Source organism: Amphibalanus amphitrite, unplaced genomic scaffold (genome assembly GCF_019059575.1).
Source record: "Amphibalanus amphitrite isolate SeventyFive unplaced genomic scaffold, NRLGWU_Aamphi_draft 000394F_arrow, whole genome shotgun sequence".
NCBI classification, from domain to species: Eukaryota; Metazoa; Arthropoda; class Thecostraca; order Balanomorpha; family Balanidae; genus Amphibalanus; species Amphibalanus amphitrite.
In genome coordinates, this window is record NW_024881888.1 from 119,146 (window position 1) to 138,807 (window position 19,662).

The 19,662-nt window shown below is 49.9% G+C and overlaps 1 protein-coding gene across 1 annotated transcript in view; it reads right to left on the minus strand.

Moving 5' to 3' along the window:
• Positions 1-6,015: 6,015 nt before the first annotated feature.
• Positions 6,016-19,662, minus strand: part of LOC122390377 (DNA polymerase theta-like) — a 119,716-nt gene continuing 106,069 nt past the window's right edge. Inside the window, exon 28 of the mRNA XM_043383270.1 lies at positions 6,016-6,191. Coding sequence (XP_043239205.1) covers positions 6,033-6,191 — 159 coding nt within the window. The 3' untranslated portion in view covers positions 6,016-6,032. The remainder of the gene's footprint in view (positions 6,192-19,662) is intronic.

The window sequence follows — 19,662 nt, forward strand, 5'->3', positions numbered from 1 at the left end:
ACCGGTACACCACTGCTGACGTGTGTGATATATTGCAATGGTACCATATTGGCATAGCTTAACACACGCAGTGCATATTGCATATGTACCAAAACTAATGAAAATATGGGCAGTGTATAAGACTCTATGTAATAAACCGTGTGCTTTCCTTGGCAAAACTTAATTTACTTAAGTAAAAATAACAGCACAACTAGCCAGGTTATGGATAAACAAAGCATATGTGCATGTGCAAGCACGAGGTGCATCGGACATTGTAGAGCCTGGAAGACGTGTCAGTGCAATGGCGACGTCATGTGGCATGGTAAAAGCCGGATTTCGGCCTTACCGCGTGTTAGTACAGACGTCGCCGTATGAAGTCTGGATGTGTGTCTCGAGCTCCAAAAGTCACGGCCATATATCGTCTACAGGCATATTGAGCCGCGACCAACGCACGTGACAAGACTGCTCTCATATCAATGCGTCAATATGCATATGGCTTTGAAGACAAACTATTTAAGTGTTCTTGAAACCCAATTTGCTGATAAAGTAACTTACAACTCGTAAGAGCTCTCATGCGATCACCCGGCAGCAAAGGTCAGACACCAGTACTTACGATCCTCAGCGACACTCAAGTCTGAGAAGGTAAGGAAAGCTGTTTGATGCCAGCATTATCTATGCATGAATGTCAAACGTCCCGTGCTTTCTGATGACTGGCCTCGGTACCAAAGCACCGTGTCGGTCCTCGGCCGGCGCTTTTGCCGACCGCCGCCGTATGTGAACCGTCCTCACCAGCCGGCGGTTGTGTGATCTGTGGACATTACAGCGGGGCCATAAATCGACCTCCGGCAGGCCGGTCGGTGGGACCTCGGCGCCGCTGCCGCTTCCTGTGGGCTCCCAGAGGTCCATGAGCCTGGATCGACAGCGTCATCGAGGCAGACCTTCTTTGTTCGTGATCTTAGTTCCAACTGACTACAATATGATCACCGAAATAGTCAATAGATACTCTTCCAGGACCCCTGTGTGTCACCCATCTAATGACGGCTCAAGTGTAGTCGTGAGTAGTCTGGCTGGACCGTCTGGAATGACAGTCAGGCTGGAAGTGCCCGAACCGCTCCATGGCACTCACCAGCTGCGGCCCTGAGAGATGCCATCGCCACCTGCGCGCCGCTCAGCGAGTCTAATTAGAGCGGCTCACATCTCGTCCCGGCGTGTCGCGCTGGTGTCAGCGGCGACAGCGCCGGTACCGGGTGGAGACGAGCGCGCCAGGTGGCTGGTCCCGATGAGAGGGCGACAACAGCTCCCTCAGGGCCGGCCAGCTGGCAGGTGACCCCACACACGCAGTCGCTGCACCTGCCGCCTCCGCTGCCGACATCGCGGCGCCAGTGTCCGGGTACCAGTATACGTTCCAGGGATTCGCGACTATCGTTTCCAGCAGACTTCACTTGTCTGTTCACAAGAAGTCCAGACCAGACTTCCTCAGTCTGATCGGAGCGAGCTAATCTGAAATGGCACCGAGCACAGAGTAGCTGTGCTCCTGGAACCGCTCAGATAACACTGCTTCGCTCATTGTAGTCCGCCCCTCAGAGATATGCTAAATGTTTCTCTTAGTTGGCTGATGAACACAATGCAACATCCTGTTCGGAAGATAGTTGCTCTCGGAGCTGTGGCGCAGCAAAAGTACCGTGTCTTCACGCTCGGGAGCTTTCCAAACCGACCAGGAAACTCGGCAGACCAGTGCCGGCGGCATCCCAGTGCGCAAACTTTGTGGAAACAACCCGATCCCACTTCGACCCCGACCGTTGGATTAACGGCAGCCGTGACAGCGACAGCCCATTTGTGGCTCCTCTCGGACATCATGATCTCCAAAGGAGTGATACAGCCTCCTTCCAGACATCATGATTTTCACCGTGACATGATACGGTCCTCTCTCACGAAGTCATGAGACTGAGCCATGACTCCTGTCCGCATCAGCGGACGAAGCGGCGCCTCAGGCCAGTACTCTGGTCCAATCCAGCCACCGCCGCTCCGGCCTGCGGGGGAGTGGCGGAGGAACGACTCACCGTCCGGAGCAGTCTATGATAATTATACGGCGACAGGCGGCGGCCAGTTAACTCCAGCTGAGCCGGCCGTATTTCGGCCGTCACACCGCGCCGGAGGCCACTGTCACCGGACACTGCAGATAACGGAGTGAAGAGAGTAGAAGAGATGGGGTGGAGGGGGAGATGGAGAGGAAGTGAGAGGGAGAGAGAGAGAAAGAGAGAGAGAGAGAAAGAGAGAGAGAGAGAGAGAAAGAGAGAGAGAGAGAGAGAGAGAGAGAGAGAGAGAGAGAGAGAGAGAGAGAGAGAGAGAGAGAGAGAGAGAGAGAGAGGAGGGGAAGAATGGAGGGGTTAGGGAGTAAAAGAGAGAGAAAGGGAGAGGAAACGCACCGAGACCTTAACATAGTTACATATTCTAACCATACCGAATACCTACTGAATCTTTATTTCTCATTGAGTAACCGATAAATGCCGCTAGTGCAGCCGACTTCAGGCGAATTTCACCAGATCACACCAGCAGGCGTACGGTACCCTGACCACACTGTCTGTCACAATTTGACACGGCGGCAGCGCGAAGACCGCCCTATCAGACATGACCAGACGCATCAGACACGCTCTAACAGCCCTGGCATTACTTGTTCCAGGAACTGCACCAGCCTGTGACCACGCTACGGTTACACAATCGGCCTGCTGCCGGAATTTAGCGGAGACCCGCGCCAGTCCAGTCTCGGTCAGTGGTTATGGTTCTTCATGCTTCCATTGGGCATCGACAGGGAAATGGTAACGGCCTGGGGTATAGCCGCACCAGGCAGTCGGTCGTACCAATCGATGTCACTAAAGTTTATTCATGATGGCAGACAGGTGAAGTCGAAGCCAGTGCCACAAGGGAAATGACTGGAGCTCGGTGTCGCGGAACTGCCAACAGCGGGAAGGTGAAAATAAGTGGAATGTGAGGAATTTAGATAAAGCTTCGACTGAAACATATCTGAATGGAGTGTGTATTGTGTGTTAGCATATGCATTCCCTTCGTTAGAATGTTAGAGGATCCATAGATGCCATAAACGTCCACTGTGCCAGAGAATCGTTACGTAAAGTCAGCTTCACATCGTCCACGCAGCTTTGATGTTAATATCAACAAAATATAAGGTATGCCAATACATTATTCGATATTTCACCGCCATTGGCTGGATCCAACCGAGAAACGAAAAAGTTCCGTTAATGTAGTCAGCTTCGAACTCCCTTCGAGTTTCTTTTAGTGGATTGGATTATACTATATATTAACACATGGTTTCCCGTGTGTAAATGGTTTTAATGCACGACGTGGATGGATTGGAGCACGAGTGTGTTAATGCACGAGTGAAACGAGTGCATTAACGCACAAGTGCTCCATTCCATCCACGAGTGCGTTAAAACCATTTATGCACGGAAACCATGTGTTAAACTAATTAATACATGCTTAACGGTGCGAATTTAAATGAAAATTAAACCTAGTCCATGCCACTAAAAAGGGCCCTTTATGGGAAATCTTAGAATAAAGTCAATGACCCTTCCGAAAAACTTCAGTCGAGAAAGTCATCACTGCACGCGCGTGCACCAATTTAAATTGGTGCACGGCTACCTTCGAATTAATGCACGGTTAATCTCCAGTGAACGCACCGTAAAGTATGTATTAATTGCAAATATTTAAGTATAAAGTAGGAAGGAAGTAAGTATACGAATAAGCTAGCCTTAATTTCTAATGAATTCTGGCCCAGATATCCTCATCCAACAAAGTATATGTTTTAGGATAGAAATGAGTAGGTAGCAGAATGTTTCTATGTGTAGTTTATTTATTCGACATAATCGAATAACATAGTCAATTTTTTTCAACTCCAGAAAAGTGTTAAAATTGACAGGCGTCGAACTTATCACCCTATCTGAAACACATCAGCCGTAGGCAAACAGCGATGCCATTCATTAGTCACCTACACAACGCACGGCAAAATTAGTCTGTCATAAGCCGACACTGTGAGGGATGGCCCCGGGGCACGACACGTACCTGAAGACGGCCCAACTCGCCATTGTACGAGCTAGCGGAGTCGTTAAAATAAACAACGTCAAAACCATAAATAGCCGTGGGGCATCCGAAGCTGTCACGATAGTAATTTGGTGAGGGCAGAGCCAAAACGCCATATCTGGAGGTCTGATATTTGGCGGTCTTGGCGAGCTCTATTAGGATATGAGATTGAGGCCTCGCCGAACCACGTCGATAAGTCCATTTGGTAGATTTTAACAGCCGGTCTTCAGCCATAAGCTGAACAGCCATTTTAGACGGGCGAAACCTCTGACCTCATACGTTAATAAAACGAATATTAGTGATGACATATAAGCATGTGCGACAGTCCAATAACGTTTCTAAATTTGTGAACTCAATGAAGACTTATGCGCGCACGGCGTATTCAGCCACTACCTACCCCTTCAGCTGAGAGCTTCTGAGCGCGCTGGAGGCAGCATTGTCTTCAGCATTTTCACTCACTTTATGTAAAACAGATTGGAGCATAGGATTCATCTTGCAAATGCGGTCTCGGAGAAGCTGCTTCCATAAGCTTTATCTAATTAAAGTCTAGACGTGATAAATAAACAAAAGAATACCTCTGAACGGCATGAGAGCCCAATTCCCCTCAGCATGTAGTTATCAAGACAACTCATCACCCGAAGTATCTAGCTTCACATCTGCTCTGGAATCACGTTCAGTAACTCGTCGGTATAAGGACGACACCGCCCGCTATCTCCGAGAGCGGCATGGCCCGAGTCCCCGGCGCTCCCCCGCCACTACCAGCCGTCGGCAGGTCGCATCAACCGCTCATTCACATGCATGGGGACATAGGGAGCGTGGGAATCGGACGGCGGCACTCGCCGAAAAAGACGGCGGTCCCGGCCCGTCTGGGACCACCCGGTGACAGACGGAGAGGTCTCAGCAGAGGTGGTAGGAGAATCTGAATCAGACCGGCTGCTGTCACTCGATTCTGGCAACAGAATCGGTACCTGACAAGCAGGGCTGCGGAGTCGGAGTCGGAGTCGACAGTTGTGACCGGAGTCGGAGTCGGAGTCGGAGTCGATTTTAGAAACCCGAGCCGGAGTCGGAGTCGGAGTCACCGAAAATCTGTCGACTCCGCAGACCTGCTAGGTCTGCGGAGTCGGAGTCGGGAGTTGGAGTCGGTCGGAGTCGACAATTCTGCCCGGAGTCGGAGTCGGAGTCGGAGCTGGTTTTTGAAAGCCGGAGTCGGAGTCGGAGTCGCCAAAAATCCATCGACTCCGCAGCCCTGCTGACAAGTAATGATAATGACTGCACGAGTTCCGAGACGAAGGCCTCTACCAAAACTAAAAATAAGTTCATGAAACCCGCATTCTGTTCGCCTGGTCGCTACACGCACTTTTCTAGTCAGTTCAGTCGCAGTTCGTAGCCATCGTCGCCAGTTCCCAGTCACAGACCTGTGGCCTGCGTGCCGGCCAAACACCATTAACCGGTTGTCAGTGGGTGGCCGCAGCCCTGCTGACAAGTAATGATAATGACTGCACGAGTTCCGAGACGAAGGCCGGGTTCATGAAACCCGCATTCTGTTCGCCTGGTCGCTACACGCACTTTTCTAGTCAGTTCAGTCGCAGTTCGTAGCCATCGTCGCCAGTTCCCAGCCACAGACCTGTGGCCTGCGTGCCGGCCAAACACCATTAACCGGTTGTCAGTGGGTGGCCGGGCTGGTCAGCGGCCCCTGCCCGCGGCCGTCACCGCCACCCGGCGCTGTCACATGATGACGCACGCACTGGCGACGTCATCGGGCACGTGCCGGCCGTGGCGGGGGGGGGGGGGGGGAGGCACGCCGCCACGCACACAACTGTGACGTTGGTCACGAGCGGGACGACTTTGGTGCCGTCTAAAGTTAGGGCAGTGCTGTGTGGGTCAGCGTACTGTGGTGTGGTCGGGAATAGAGTTGGGAATACATTGAGTTATGTCTTACCGCGCGCGTTTGAAACCAGCCGTCAGGACTCAGCCAGCTCCGGAAGCTGAGGGATCTCCGTCAGCTGATCCCAGGAGACGCCCTGTTTGACCTTGACCTCGAGCGGCACCGTCAGGGTGGCGGCGTCCCGCATACAGCGGCACACCAGGGCGGCCACCTGTCCGGCCTCTGCCTCAAGGACCTGGCGGAGCAGACAGACGGGCGGGAGGTCAGTAAAGTGCGTCACACACAAAACATACCGAAACACACCACTCATCTCACTCCCTACGGATGGGAATATAGACAATCTAAGACTGTGGGGAGAACGGGTCAAAAGTTATAAGCGCTGAGTTTCGATCTGACTCCATAGAGTCAAACACATTCACTCCCATTCAGCCGACATCAAGTTAATGCCCTCCTAAATCATGTTCACGTTGAATCAGCCTTTATCTAATCCCGCCGCTCGGCGTTACTAAGGAGCTGCACTGTGTCGTATGTTTCTTGTAAGCGGTAGATCCCCTTGTGTCGTGTGTTTCCTTTGTATCGTATGGCTCCCGTGCCCCGCGCTCCACGTCAGTCACGGCTTAGTCGGTGTGTTGTAGGGCTTCCATCGGCCGCGGGTCCTCACAACTCGGCCTAGTCTGACACACACACACACCGAGTCAGAGGGCACTGAGCGATGGAGGGGCCGGTGACGGAGCAGCGCGGACGGCGGGGCAGTTGGCCGGCGGCCAGTCGGACCTGACCCACCCCACGGCCTCAGGTCACAGCACCCCCACCCGTCGCCGGGGGGGGGGGAGGGGGTGAGTCAGCCGCCGCGGCCGCCGCGGCTCAGTGGCCCGCTGTCACCGTGATTTATAGAGACGTCACCAGATTGTCAGACGTCCGCCAGAACGCGGGTTACGACGTGGTAATGACACGCTCGCTGACTCCCAGATTAGCAGGCCAACATAATAAATATACATACTTTCCGCTGCGCAAGATGCAAACACGATCCCAGATGATGAGACTCGCGGGTAAAAACAGGTAAATGAGCAAATCAGTAAGGACACCAGCCTGGTAATATTACCTTCACGGCCTGTAATTGATAAACTTTAATGCTTTTAAGAAATACATTTAGCCCCAACTACTATGCATTTCAGACCCCATGAGACCCTGTTTTTCGGCGATAATTTATTTAATATTTATCCAATTGGCTTCAAATTTTCGCACAGCACATTTCAGCTCAAGCGCCAATTTTCGCTAATATGGTCTCTTAACAAAATATCAATTGTTAGGGTACTTGTCGTTGCGTCGTAATGTTAAAATCAGCTCCGTAAATCCGTCAGTGGAGTAGAGGCTATCCGTACGTAGGCGTGACGTCACAGGCACGTGACCATTAAGCTCCGCCCCCCCCCCGGCGGACGGAGCGGTGACCTTGGCCGGTCAGTCGGATGCGTGGAGCCGACGGGGCAGTAGCCGCCGCACCCAAGGCCGTATGCCGGACCGGGGCGGCTCGCATTGGACGTGGCTGCCTTGCGGTTGCCGTTGCAGTAATAACGATACAGCAGAAACTAGCGCTCGTTATTAGCGCACTAGCCGTCGGTATTGCATTTATCGCAAATTAACCTGCACCTTGTCAATCAATAAAAATATATCTACTTTAATACTAAGTTCAGGGCTAGTGACTACATTTTTGCTTGATTGAACGTCATTAAAAAAGGCCGTTGATGTCAATTGACTGTGAACTGATAAAAGACGTCGGTCAGCCTACGTCAAATTTGCAGGACATGGTAAACAGTTACACCGTAGCATTTAAGAAGTGTGGTTAAAATATGAAATATATTATGCTTATGCGTATGCTTGAGATGGATTCATGTGATTGAACACCTTCAGAACTAGCCCATTTTATAATTGGCTAGATTGAGGTCACCGGACTGACTTGACCCCAGGCTTTCGTGTTGAACTGCAAATAATTAAGATACCTGTAAGCAAGTACCCTACTGCCTCACTATTGGAGAGCTTGAAATGTTACTTTAGTTTCACAAAAAGACGCGATTTTATTACTAGCCTATGCGCTTGTTTCCCTTATTCTGATGTCACATTTCTACCATGCGCAATAAATCGCACATCACATTTCTGCTCCCTTCTCAACGCTTCCCGAATAACGAACACAGCTCGTGGAGCGATGTCTGAGGCAATCGGAAGTGCTCGCGACTAATAATCCTGCTGTTTTTTTTTTTCTGCATAGTTAGGTAGGTAGCATATTTACGTCTGGACAACGAGTTGCGGGGAAAAGTGCTGATTTTGTTGCAGTTTTAGGAGCCGGTGATTAGGCTGGATTTTTGGGTTACTTTTTCGTTCCAATTCATGTATTTCATAGTGTTTGGCTTTTGAATATTTTAGTTCTTTCAGATAAATATTACTTGCCTTACAACTTTTGTAAAAACGTTTCATTTTTTATAAGCCGACCTTCAGAGTCCTAAAAATACATCAGCACTACAATCATTGTAAACAAACAAATGGAGGACCACTTGGCTCTGTTCCAAGGCGCTTTTTAAGTTTATCTGGTGGTTTCCGTGCTCTTGTACGTCTTTTTGTTGGATGTTTTGGATCCCTTAAGATTGACTTATATCATATTTCACATGATTTAACCCTATTCCTGGCGGGGGGGGGGGGCTCAGGAGCCCCCCCTGAGGTTTTTTGGTTATATCTCCCAAACGCGTTGAGCTAGGAAGCTCAAATTTTCTGACTTTTCCTAAAAGGCTTCTACGCAACATGTCTGAAAATTTTGAGTTGATCTGACCTCAGGTCAGGTCACCAGAGGCGGTTTGGTGACGCTACCTCAGAAAAGTTTGCAATCACGCCAGAGCTAGAGTTTTTGACCGATCAATTTCTTCTCTTCAGGGTTTAGTTAGGGTACCAGTATGTGCAATTTGTATATCTCGGAATTTTGATATCGGTGACCTAAGATCAGGTCAATTTCGCGACCTCCCCATTATAAGTCAATGGGGGAAAAATCAACTCCCTGTTTTTACCACTAAAACGGGTCGGAATGGCCCCATATACCATACATGACTTCATATACGATCAACCTTCACTACCTTGAGGTCTGTTTTGCTGTTGGGCAGCTGTGAGGTCATGTGACGTCATCAAAGGTCACCAAAGGTTTTTGGCCAATAACTCCGTACAGGAACAAGATACAGACGCGTGGATGGTCTCATTGTGTTCAGCTCGTCAAGACGCATCGAATGATATACATGATGACCTCGAGGTCACGTGACCTGAGGTCAACCTTTGACCTTGACCTTTCGAGGTCAACATATATATCATTCGATGCGGATTGACGAGAGGATCACGATGATGCCCTTGGTTTGTTCCTATCTTGACTAATTCGAAAGTTATTCCAGAAAAACTCTCTCCATATCTAGTGCCGCCATTTTGACTTTTTCGACCCCTGTGACGTCATCTTTGACCTGACCTGAAAATGACCTTAGTAAAAATTGTAGATCTTGGCCGTGCGTATCCGATGCCGTTTACCGCTTGTCGCTATCTTGCTTCGTTCTCGAGATCTCAGGGGGGGGGGGGGGCCGAATCGGCCCCCCCCCGCCAGTTTCTTGTCCCGGCGGAGCCCGCCAGGAATAGGGTTAAGAAGCATGTGACTGAAAACAATCCGAAGTATCCAGGAGGCTGACAGAGGTCCTGACTCCTGAGCAATATCAATATCAAGTTGAACTTGAAGTTATGAAATTTTGGTTGATAAACGCAAGTTGATGGGGCTCATATATCAGCAAAAAAAGTAAAATTAAAAGAGCTTATTGGCCGAAAACAAGCTATAATATTGCAGATCTTGGAGCAATACTGAAGAGCACGCTGAGTAGGATCATGCCAGAAAATGTTGACTGATGAGCGCATATTGATGTATTGGTATGAATATTGAATGATAACTTACAATACAACAGCAAGATAAATTAGTGCTAACTATCAAGTTAAAAATCTAGAATGAATGGACTTTGGCAGCTTTACTATGCTTAGGTGCTATGCAGATTGTAATGTGCATCAGGTACTCAGTGTTTGGCAAATGAAACATGCGATCATTCCTGCTACTGCAACTGGAGGAGAAAGCTTGGATCACTAAATCCACTTTATGTTGATTTTGATGTTAATCATTACTGTATTTCTTGAAAAAAGGATTGTTATAAAATTGTCGATGTGACAATCCATGCAACGATGTGATCATCTGATGTGTTCATAGTCAATCATGCAGTGGCGGATCCAGGGGGGGGGGCAAAATGGGCATTTCCCCCCCCCCCCAAACGGCATAATTTTAACATAACGCCTATGGACGATGCATGGAAAAAATTGATAAATTGTCATGGTTTGCCCCCCCCCCCAAAAAAAAACATTGAGCTGGATCCGCCTCTGCATTCATGATAGTGATTCATGATTGTTGGTCCAATATACAATGGCATCCCAGTCTCAGCGTTTCTTCCTGTGGATGGCCAGCAGTGACTCAGAGCTTAGAAGTATTAGTTTTCTTCACAGGGCTGGGATAAAAAGTACTGAGGGTAATCTTCCACCAAGAAACTCTACTTTGAGTTTTTACATGGTATGAGATGTAGGCACAAGTAGGTAGGTGCTTAGTTCCTATAGTCAGCAGTTGTGTAGGTCTAGTCGGGTTAGCTTAGATTAGGTCATGTTAGTTTTTTAATTTGCCAAGTGTCCATTAAAATGTGACCTGAGCAATGAGCATACCTGAATAACCTGACAACTGACCTAACCTCAATCGTCACACATATTTGCAGCCTACCCAAGACCTGCATAGCAGTAGCACCCAGTTATAGGTAGCTACTCACCCTAACTCAATCTTACCTGCTAACCTTCAACTTGCCTATAGTTAGCTCACCTTGCCAAGCTGCATCCAGGGAAACAGTCAACTGAGGAACTGGCTCATTGGGTGGCTGGTGTGAGTCTGTGCATTTAAAGTGTTTCTTCTCTGAAGCTGCCCTGCACTGCTGTATGTCATGTTGGATGCTCAGAAAATGTGGGAAATGATTACTAAGCTGCTTTGTTAATGCTCGAGACATGAATAAGTACAGATCCCGCAGGGTACAGCTATGAGATACCTATAGGTGCTAGGTGAGTATGTTATGTGAATGTGCTGTTCCCTGTTTGACCATAGTAAGTATACAAACAAGCAAAGGGTCACAGTTATATTCAATCTCCACATAAACATACAACAAAAACGGCATATAGCCTCACTCCGAACACACCACAAATAGCTTAAGCCTTTGCAGGCACAAAAATGCTTTGATTTGCAGGACAGGTATACAATATAACCTCTATACTTTGGAATCTTGCTGCCAAGTTGAGGTACGATGACTGAACTTCAGGATTGATCAACCTTTTCTTCTTAGCCACTGCTTATATACGAGAAAGACCAAATGCTTGTTTGTAAACTGCCTTGAAAATTTAATGATCCACCCGATCCACCTTCAATTCTGACATGAAGGCACAAATAAAATAGTTCCCTCTCCTTTTGGAATAGACAAAGCAAAATATTTAATAACTTCTAGTGGATGGACAAGAGCAATTAGCATAGCTTCCCCTCAAGTTAACTTCTGGCACTGATGAATCAAGGTATATTGATGAATAACACTGACGCTTATCCGCTTCATATTTTGTAACAAACGCGCAAAAACTGCAATATAACAACACTATATGCTTCTTGACAAAATGCAAAAGTAGTAAAAATTTAGCCCTGATGGCATTCATTCTTGGTGGAAACGTAATTACAAAATATTTTGTAGTAACCATTAAATTCCGGCCGAAAACAGAGCACGGTTTCAAAAAGAATCATTACAATGACGGTCCATTCTTGCGGTCCTGAAATCGCCACTATTTCCGGCCTCTCCAACGCAACTCGTTGTCCAGACGTAAATATGCAGGTAGGTATAACAGCGTCTTCAGAAACAGCAATTGACGCAGCCAACCATATCGATATTTTCGAGTAGTGAAGAGGCTTCGCATGATGTCATATAGGTGACAGAATAGTGGCACGACCTGACCATGAGGTAGGCGCCAGAATGTGCATTCATTCAGATATTCAGATAGTGCATGACTCAGCTCTCTATTTAATGTTGGTTCTGGGGAGGTTAATATCCTCATTTTGATTATTCTTCATATTCTTAGCTGGATCGGTATTGAAAAGCTTTCGCTCAGGCACTTCCTGTCGATTCCATGTATGTTTCCAGTGCACGCCCCCGTGCGACCTCTCCGCGGTGCTGCCGCCGACTGAGCCTGCATAGACCCAGCGCGGTCACGGCCAGTGGGCGGAGCTTAGTTGGGCCCGGCGCAACGGGATTGGCCAGCGCTCCCATCCAATCCGCTGCGGTAGCGAACGAGCCTCTATCCGGGTGCAAAATCTAATTAGCATTACGAGCCAATGACAAGTGCTCTAAATATTTACATTTTGTTAAGCGACCATATTGATGAAAATCGGCGCTTGAGCTGAAATGTCTAATGTCAAAATTTCAAGCCAATTAGACAAAAACTGAAGAAATTATCGCCGAAAAACAGGGTCTCACGGGGTCTGAAATACATAGTAGTGCATTTAAAGTTAGAATTCGGGTCAAAGCACCAATTACCTTACCGGGCACAACACGTGTTGGCCTAACCGTAACGTCATTCCTTGTTTCTTTTGTATGTGTATCTAAAGACACAAGTTCACTGAATCACTATGCATCATTGAAAAAGTACGCTTGGGTTCATCGTTTGGCTAAATCGCAGACATTTGCAGGGATCCAAGAGTATACCACAAACAAGTCATTGCGATGGTTACACCCGTGAACGGAGCAGAGCATGGACACATGAAGGGGTTGACAAGCGTTACAGACCCATCCACATCCAGTCGACTACAGAAACCAATGTTAGGCGTCATGTAAAACCAATGTGTCAGATCGGCTTTCACGATCCGGATGTGACAAATCCCCAAGTGTACTTCCCGTTAGCCAGCGTGCTGTCAGAGCATCACGTGACCTATGTCACGAAGCGCCCGCGGGCTGAGAAACAGCGGCGACGCGGGTCAACCACTCGGACATGTGATATGTAATATCGCCGGGGACTCTTCTTTGGTCTCCATTGCGGCCGGTTCGGGCGCTAATTACCTCTCAGTGCGAATTAATTTCAGATCGGGACGCGCCGTCACTCGGGTGGGATTTACCGCAGTAATCCCGGCTCTCATCTCGAAGAACGCCCGTCATCGTCTCTCCGCTGTTGGTATCTGAATTAGCCGCCGCCGGGGTCTCTGAACTAGCCGCTGCGGGGGGCTCTGAATTAGCCGCTGCCGGGGGACATGACGGGTGGTTCCGGGGACGCCGTGCCTACGCAGACGGGCGGCCGCCGCTGGGCAGCGAGGGGGATCACTAGAGTGAAGACCCGAAGTTCCGCACACCACCATACTAAACCTAGATCAACAGAGCGTGAGCATTCTGCAGAAAAGCCTAAGAATGTTTATTCGTGATAGAAGAAACCGCAAAAACTAGTTAGGTATGGCACTACCGCATAAACATCGCATTAGTTGGGCATTATGCTGATTTCCATTCTCATGCATATAATCATATTAGTGGCATAACATTACCCGCATAGTGCTATTCTTTTCTAAATAAAACGACGAAAAAAAAACGTCACGGTGGGAAAGAGGCAATGGAAGCCCAAAAGAATGCGATTGTTAGGAAGCGTCAGTCACCAGCGAACGCAAACATTCAGTGGTTTCACACATTGCAGCATTCATTGTTTTACAGCTGTCTGGAAAACACTCACATTATGTGCTTCAAAGCAATACCATCGATATGGTGGACAAGATTATTTGTAACGTGACATACAAACGAGTTGAGTGACCTCAGTGCCGCTAACAGCGACCTGTAGGTACCGCACATTACGGCTGAAAAATACGGGCCCTAACGCGGCCAGCAGACTTGGTACTTTGTCCACAAACGAACCCTCATCAATCTGGCGCTTATCCCGACCAAAGCCGCACATCATTCTATCACGTACAGAAGGCCAGAAAATGGATTGGCTTCGTGTCCCGTGACGTCACGTCTGCAAGAGATGACGTCATCGTCAGACTCCATGTTCGATAGACTCAGCATTAAAACGACTATTAGTAAAAGCTATGGAGCGAAATGCTAGGCTCCGATCAGCCGATTGACATGTCTAAAATAGGGCCATGGAAATAAATGCAGGTGGATAAATGCACTACCTCGCAAGGAAGAATAGAACCTGGAGGCACTCGCTGTCCGTGTTCCCACGCAAGGCAGGCGCGCAGCGCGGGGCGCGCTGTGTTGAAGCCATGCGGCACAGTCTACATGCAGGCGTCTATGTCAACGCCATCTAGTGGGCTGGAGTGCAACTACAGTCTAGTGCCGTGGCGTGCGGCACAGTATACACGCAGGCGTCTATTTCAACGCCATCTAGTGGGCTGGAGTGGAGCTAACCTTTTAAACAGTATACCCTCCAAGAAGAAGACTCTGACGCTATTAAAGGCATGCAAATGCGATACAGAAAACTCCTTGGCACGAAATTTTTATTGCAAAAAATCCTTCCAAGGCTACTTTATTGCAGGTCAAAACCATTTCCGAGTTCAAACAAAAAGGCTAGAAAATAATAATTAGACACTACATCCTCGTCTTGATTGTTACAACACAATTTAAACCAACTTCCGCTCTCACGAGCACGCAACTAAATGACGCCATTCAGGGCTGGCGATAACGGTCTCTCGAGCCAGGCAAACACCGGCACACGGCTCTAACATCGGGCCGGCAAACACTCTGCGGAAATATAGCGACACTGGCCAATAGCTCGGCCAGTTTCGGGCCGTTCCCGCTGGCGGCCGGCCATTTGTAGGGGGTGGTATGTCGCGGGACCGCTCAGAGGACCGATCGGACCCCGCTGGACCTCGTTTGTCAGAGGCTGGCCATTTGGGCCAATAAGGCGCGCGTGCTATAGAGGGCCATCCATGCCGGCCGAAAATATGACATTCCCCGTCACTCAGCGAGTGGGCTCATCCAATCTGCTGAGCGACGGTGGGACAGAGGAGGGGAGAGGAGGAGAGGGAGGGAGACAGCAGCAACAGGGGATCATCACGTACGGGAGATCCTGGTGGAGCGAACGGATACCACAGGTGGGACCCTGTCATCAGTGATCAGTGCCATTGAGAGGGCAGGTTGACAGTATTTCGTGCACATGATACATATCAAAACCAAACCAATCGCAAAAAATAGGAGAACGGAAGTCAAAAGAACATTTTAAACTTATTACCACAAACGATCCCGAGAAATTAGGTAATTAGAGCATCTATGTCGGCTCTGCCCCTCCCCTCCCTCCCTCCCTCCCTGCCAGAGACGCGCCGGTCCGACCGCGGCCGGCCGGAAGGTAGCCGTCGCCGACTGACGCCGACCAGACCCGGTGCGTCGCCCACCGCCGACAAACACCCACCGCGGCCCGAGAGCGGCCAATTCGGCGCGCCGCTACAAAACACCGGCCCGGTATTTTTACATCAGTGACGGCTTCCGCATAAAATACCGGTGTTTTCAGCAAACAGGCCACAGCATGTCAGTGAAACGGGCCCATCGGAAATTTACGGCCGTGCAGTGTTCGACGTGACAGAGCCGCCGCCGCGATGGTGGTATGTCATTAATGGTCCGTTTTACAGGCGTCACGGCTGTCCGCGAACGGAAGCCGTTTGAGGTGGTGTGGTGAGTCACTCAACATTGCGTCAGTGATATAAAACATTTAGGAAATGTGCATTGACGATGACTTAATAAAATTTGGAATCTATTGACAAAGAGACAGCATGGAAATGACGCAGCACGGTAATAGTTATATCCAGTTCTTTTCATATTCCAAGCAATGCATAGTCTATCCGACCACGAAACAAGGACACACATTAATGGCTAACGCTATGCTATGAACCAATACAGCCACGAGACACTGAAAGGATTATGCTCACGATTTCATAATCACTTACCTACCGATAATCGCTTTTCATGGGCTGTGCGATCAAGCTCATACATCAACCTACATGTAGGTATGCTTGCAAGTTCCTGATATTGGAAATGCACCGGCAGTAGTGGAACCTTACTAGCGCATCGCTAATGTACTAAAATAATGACTCATCTCAAATTTCATACGATAACTTACTTTCGGAAATTTCCGATCACTCGCAGCGTCAGATTGTAGCAGCCCTGACACACCGTTAGGTTACCATTCCCCTCTGCAGCAGTGTCGGCGGCACCGGCACACAGCCCACGCGCGGCAGCCCGCGGTCTCCTCCCCAGCGACCCAATCCCTCTCCATTAGCACTGCGTATTGGCAGCGCACGTAACCCCCGCAGCCTACAAGGTCGGCCCGACACCGGCTGCCCATCTCAACCAGGATACACTTACAAAGCACACCGACAGAAAACACCGCCCCCGCGGCCAAAGCCCTTTCGGAGCCTCCCACTGCTGAGACATGCGTCATGAAGAAAGAACATCGCAAGTCCATCGATCAATTTGAGAGAGCTCTCAGTACCTATTTCTAAACGCTTACACCAACGGAATAAAGCCGGACCTAAGTCACAAATGTCAGAGATGCGATTTATGTAAGGATATTAAATTCCGTTTTAGCTCTAACTACCTCACACTAGGGCGGTGGGTTGAAGGAAAGCACGGCAGCCAACGGAGCGAGCGCATGACCAACGATCAAATATATCAGCGCGATTTAATAAATGTCGGCCCGTCCGATCCACGCACCTCGGGTCTTTTAATGTCGCTCAGGCGGCAATTTCGCCGCATTTAGCCTCCTTTCGCTCTGGGTTTTGACGCGACCCATGCTGGTAAGTAATCGCTGCCACCCTGGGGACGGCACTGCACCGGCACGGCACCGGCCAGCCTAGGTAAGCACCACGCCCGAGTCCATAATCAAGACGAACGAACGACGCTCGGCGGGCACGTGACCCATTGCCATGAGTCAGACGTTCCCACGGGACAGGCCGGTGACACGTGACACCACAAAACGCACCAGACGCTCCCCAGAGCACGGCAATGAGGAGAAAGGTATGGCACGGCACGGCAAGGTGCGGCACGGTAAGGCACGACAGGGAACGGTAGGCAATGGCAAAGAACAGCACGCCACCCCACATCAAGGCAATGTACGACACGGTAGGGAAAGGCAATATACGGCGCGACACGGATCGGTGCACTGTGGCAAGACACAAGGCCGTACGGTATGACAAAATACGGCAAGTGCAAAGCATGGCTCAGCCCCTGGCACAGCACGATACAACACAGAACGGCGGGCAGTGGCCGTTCCGTGCCCATCGCCAGCCATGCGACATCATTAGCCGACAGTAAGCGGCTGTTCCGCGCCCCCCGGCGGCGGTGACAACATCGGGCGGCCGTGTCAAATGGGGGCCGCCTGCCCGGCGGACCGGCCGACACCGGAAGAGACACGCCACGCCCGGAGACGACGAGCTGCTTCTGGCTTATTGTGGCGCACTGGTCGAGACGGTGATATGCTCTGTCCAGCCCGCACGTGCCTACCAGCCGCTCAGGCTCATTTAGAGTCGGGGACGGTCGCGATTGTAGCACTACTGACTAGTTAGTTTGGCACGCCGGCCGCACGCGGCTGATTAATCCAATAACAATCCACTCATAATGACTAACACAATATACGAGGTCGATACTCGTCACCTGGATTATCGTCATTACGGGCGCGCACTAGCCGCCTCGGAGCCAGTCTGGGCCCGTGAATGGAGGGCGATCGCCGAATACGAGCCGCAGACAAACCTATTGATTGGGTAAATACGCCGTCTTTATCCGGATATTAGATGGATGCTCTGCAGACCGCCAGTCTACCAAGTAGCCATTGGCCAAGCCGCCTCGCCACCCCAGCGCTGAGCTCCCAAAGAAAGAATACTCACTTGTTGAGCTAAGTGCACTCCTAGCCTAGCAAATGGCGAACCTCCTGGAGATATTTCATCGGGCAATTCGGCGATACAATACCCCGGATCAGAGCCACGACAAGAATACAAAGGAGTTGAAAAGCCGGACAGTTTCATTCTGAAATAAATTACCGAGACTAAGCCGGCTATGGGTCATGAATCAACAAGTATTTAATAAAAATCTCTATTTAACACAAAACGCTACTGCCGAAATTTGTAGATTGATCAGTCTTAGCCATCATCACCTAATGGCCAGCGTCATTCAGCTATTAGACAAGAAAAGTAACAAAAAAGGTGGGCTAAAACCGTTCCCGTCTGGTGACGCGGCCCCAGTGTGACACCGTGAGCGATTATGGGAGTGCCGCGGGCGACGGCAGCAGTACAAACGGTGACCGGGACGAGCGGGTCGGCCGGCAGGTCAGAGGTCGCGCCGACAGCGCCCGCTGACAGCACAATGGCTGCTGCCGCCGGCCGTGAACCGTGACGGCAGCGAGGTCGTGAGCCGAGTCAGACAGTACCGTGAACGGAGGGAGACCGAACCAGACTGTTCCGTGAACAAAGCCAGATCGTGCCGTGAATGGACCCAGACCGTGCCGTGAATGGACCCAGACTGTGCCTGCCGAGTGCCGCATCGCACTGAATCGGTCGACCGGTGAAAGGCAGCCCATCAACGGTGCGTATTGCGTAATATAATGAACATAATCTGTTTGTGATGATTAAGCGATATATTCATCAGTGATGAATATATCGCTTTCTTCATAAATTGATGCCTCTGTCGCTTTCCAACCTCATATGGGCTTACTGAGCTGTTAATCAACTGGCGTCTTCGTAAACAGAAAAGAGGTGGCAAAAAGAGGTTGGAAAAAAGAGAATATGAAAAAAACGCCGCGGCAAGGCATTGCATAACCATGTTTTCCACGCGCTCAGCCGTAGAAACACAACATTACGCTTCTAATGCGACCTCCCCGTTGGCTCAGGCGAGGTCATGTCTCTTCCACTCTCAATTGACGCGCTCGCGTCCGGGAGTTCCCTGTGTCTGAACCGGGTCACCCCCGAGGGTCGCCGGACGTCTGACGCCACAGGGGAGGAACGGAAGGCCTCCTGGTGCCGACGTGAAGCGGTGACCAGTGGCCCTTAGCAGCCTGCTTTCCATAGAGCCAATGGGCTCGCGAGGGACGGCCTGGCATTTGACCAGCGACCACATTGATCCTAGTGCGGCTGAGGGCCCTTCGACTTTGGAGTGTCCCCACACCTGGAGGAGGGGCCCACTACTTCGGAAGGGATTCCTGGGTCAGTCAGTCGTCCTCCATCGTTCAGCGCTTGAGCGCGTCTGGCGGCGCAGACACCTCATAGCTCGCCTCATTAAGGCAAGTTATCACCTGACTTTGACGTCTCGAACGCCAGCGTAACTGCCTCGCAGTGTTTAAAACGGGACGGAATCAGCGCTGCGATCTTCAAATGTAATTAATCACGAAATCTACCCATTAAGAAGACTCGTGAAATGAGCTAGTAGGTGGGTCAATTTGAGTTAGTTTCAACCTTCGATAGTCACCCCTGCGTTTTAACTGTATTGACTTAGAGCTAACTACATTAAAGGGACTATCCCACCTTTAACATGGGGTTTGAGTTGAGATAGCCAAGTTTGCGGCGAGGTTCAGAAACCACTATCTATCTAGGTTGCAACCCCCGCGGCCTCTTGGTGTTGAAGAAA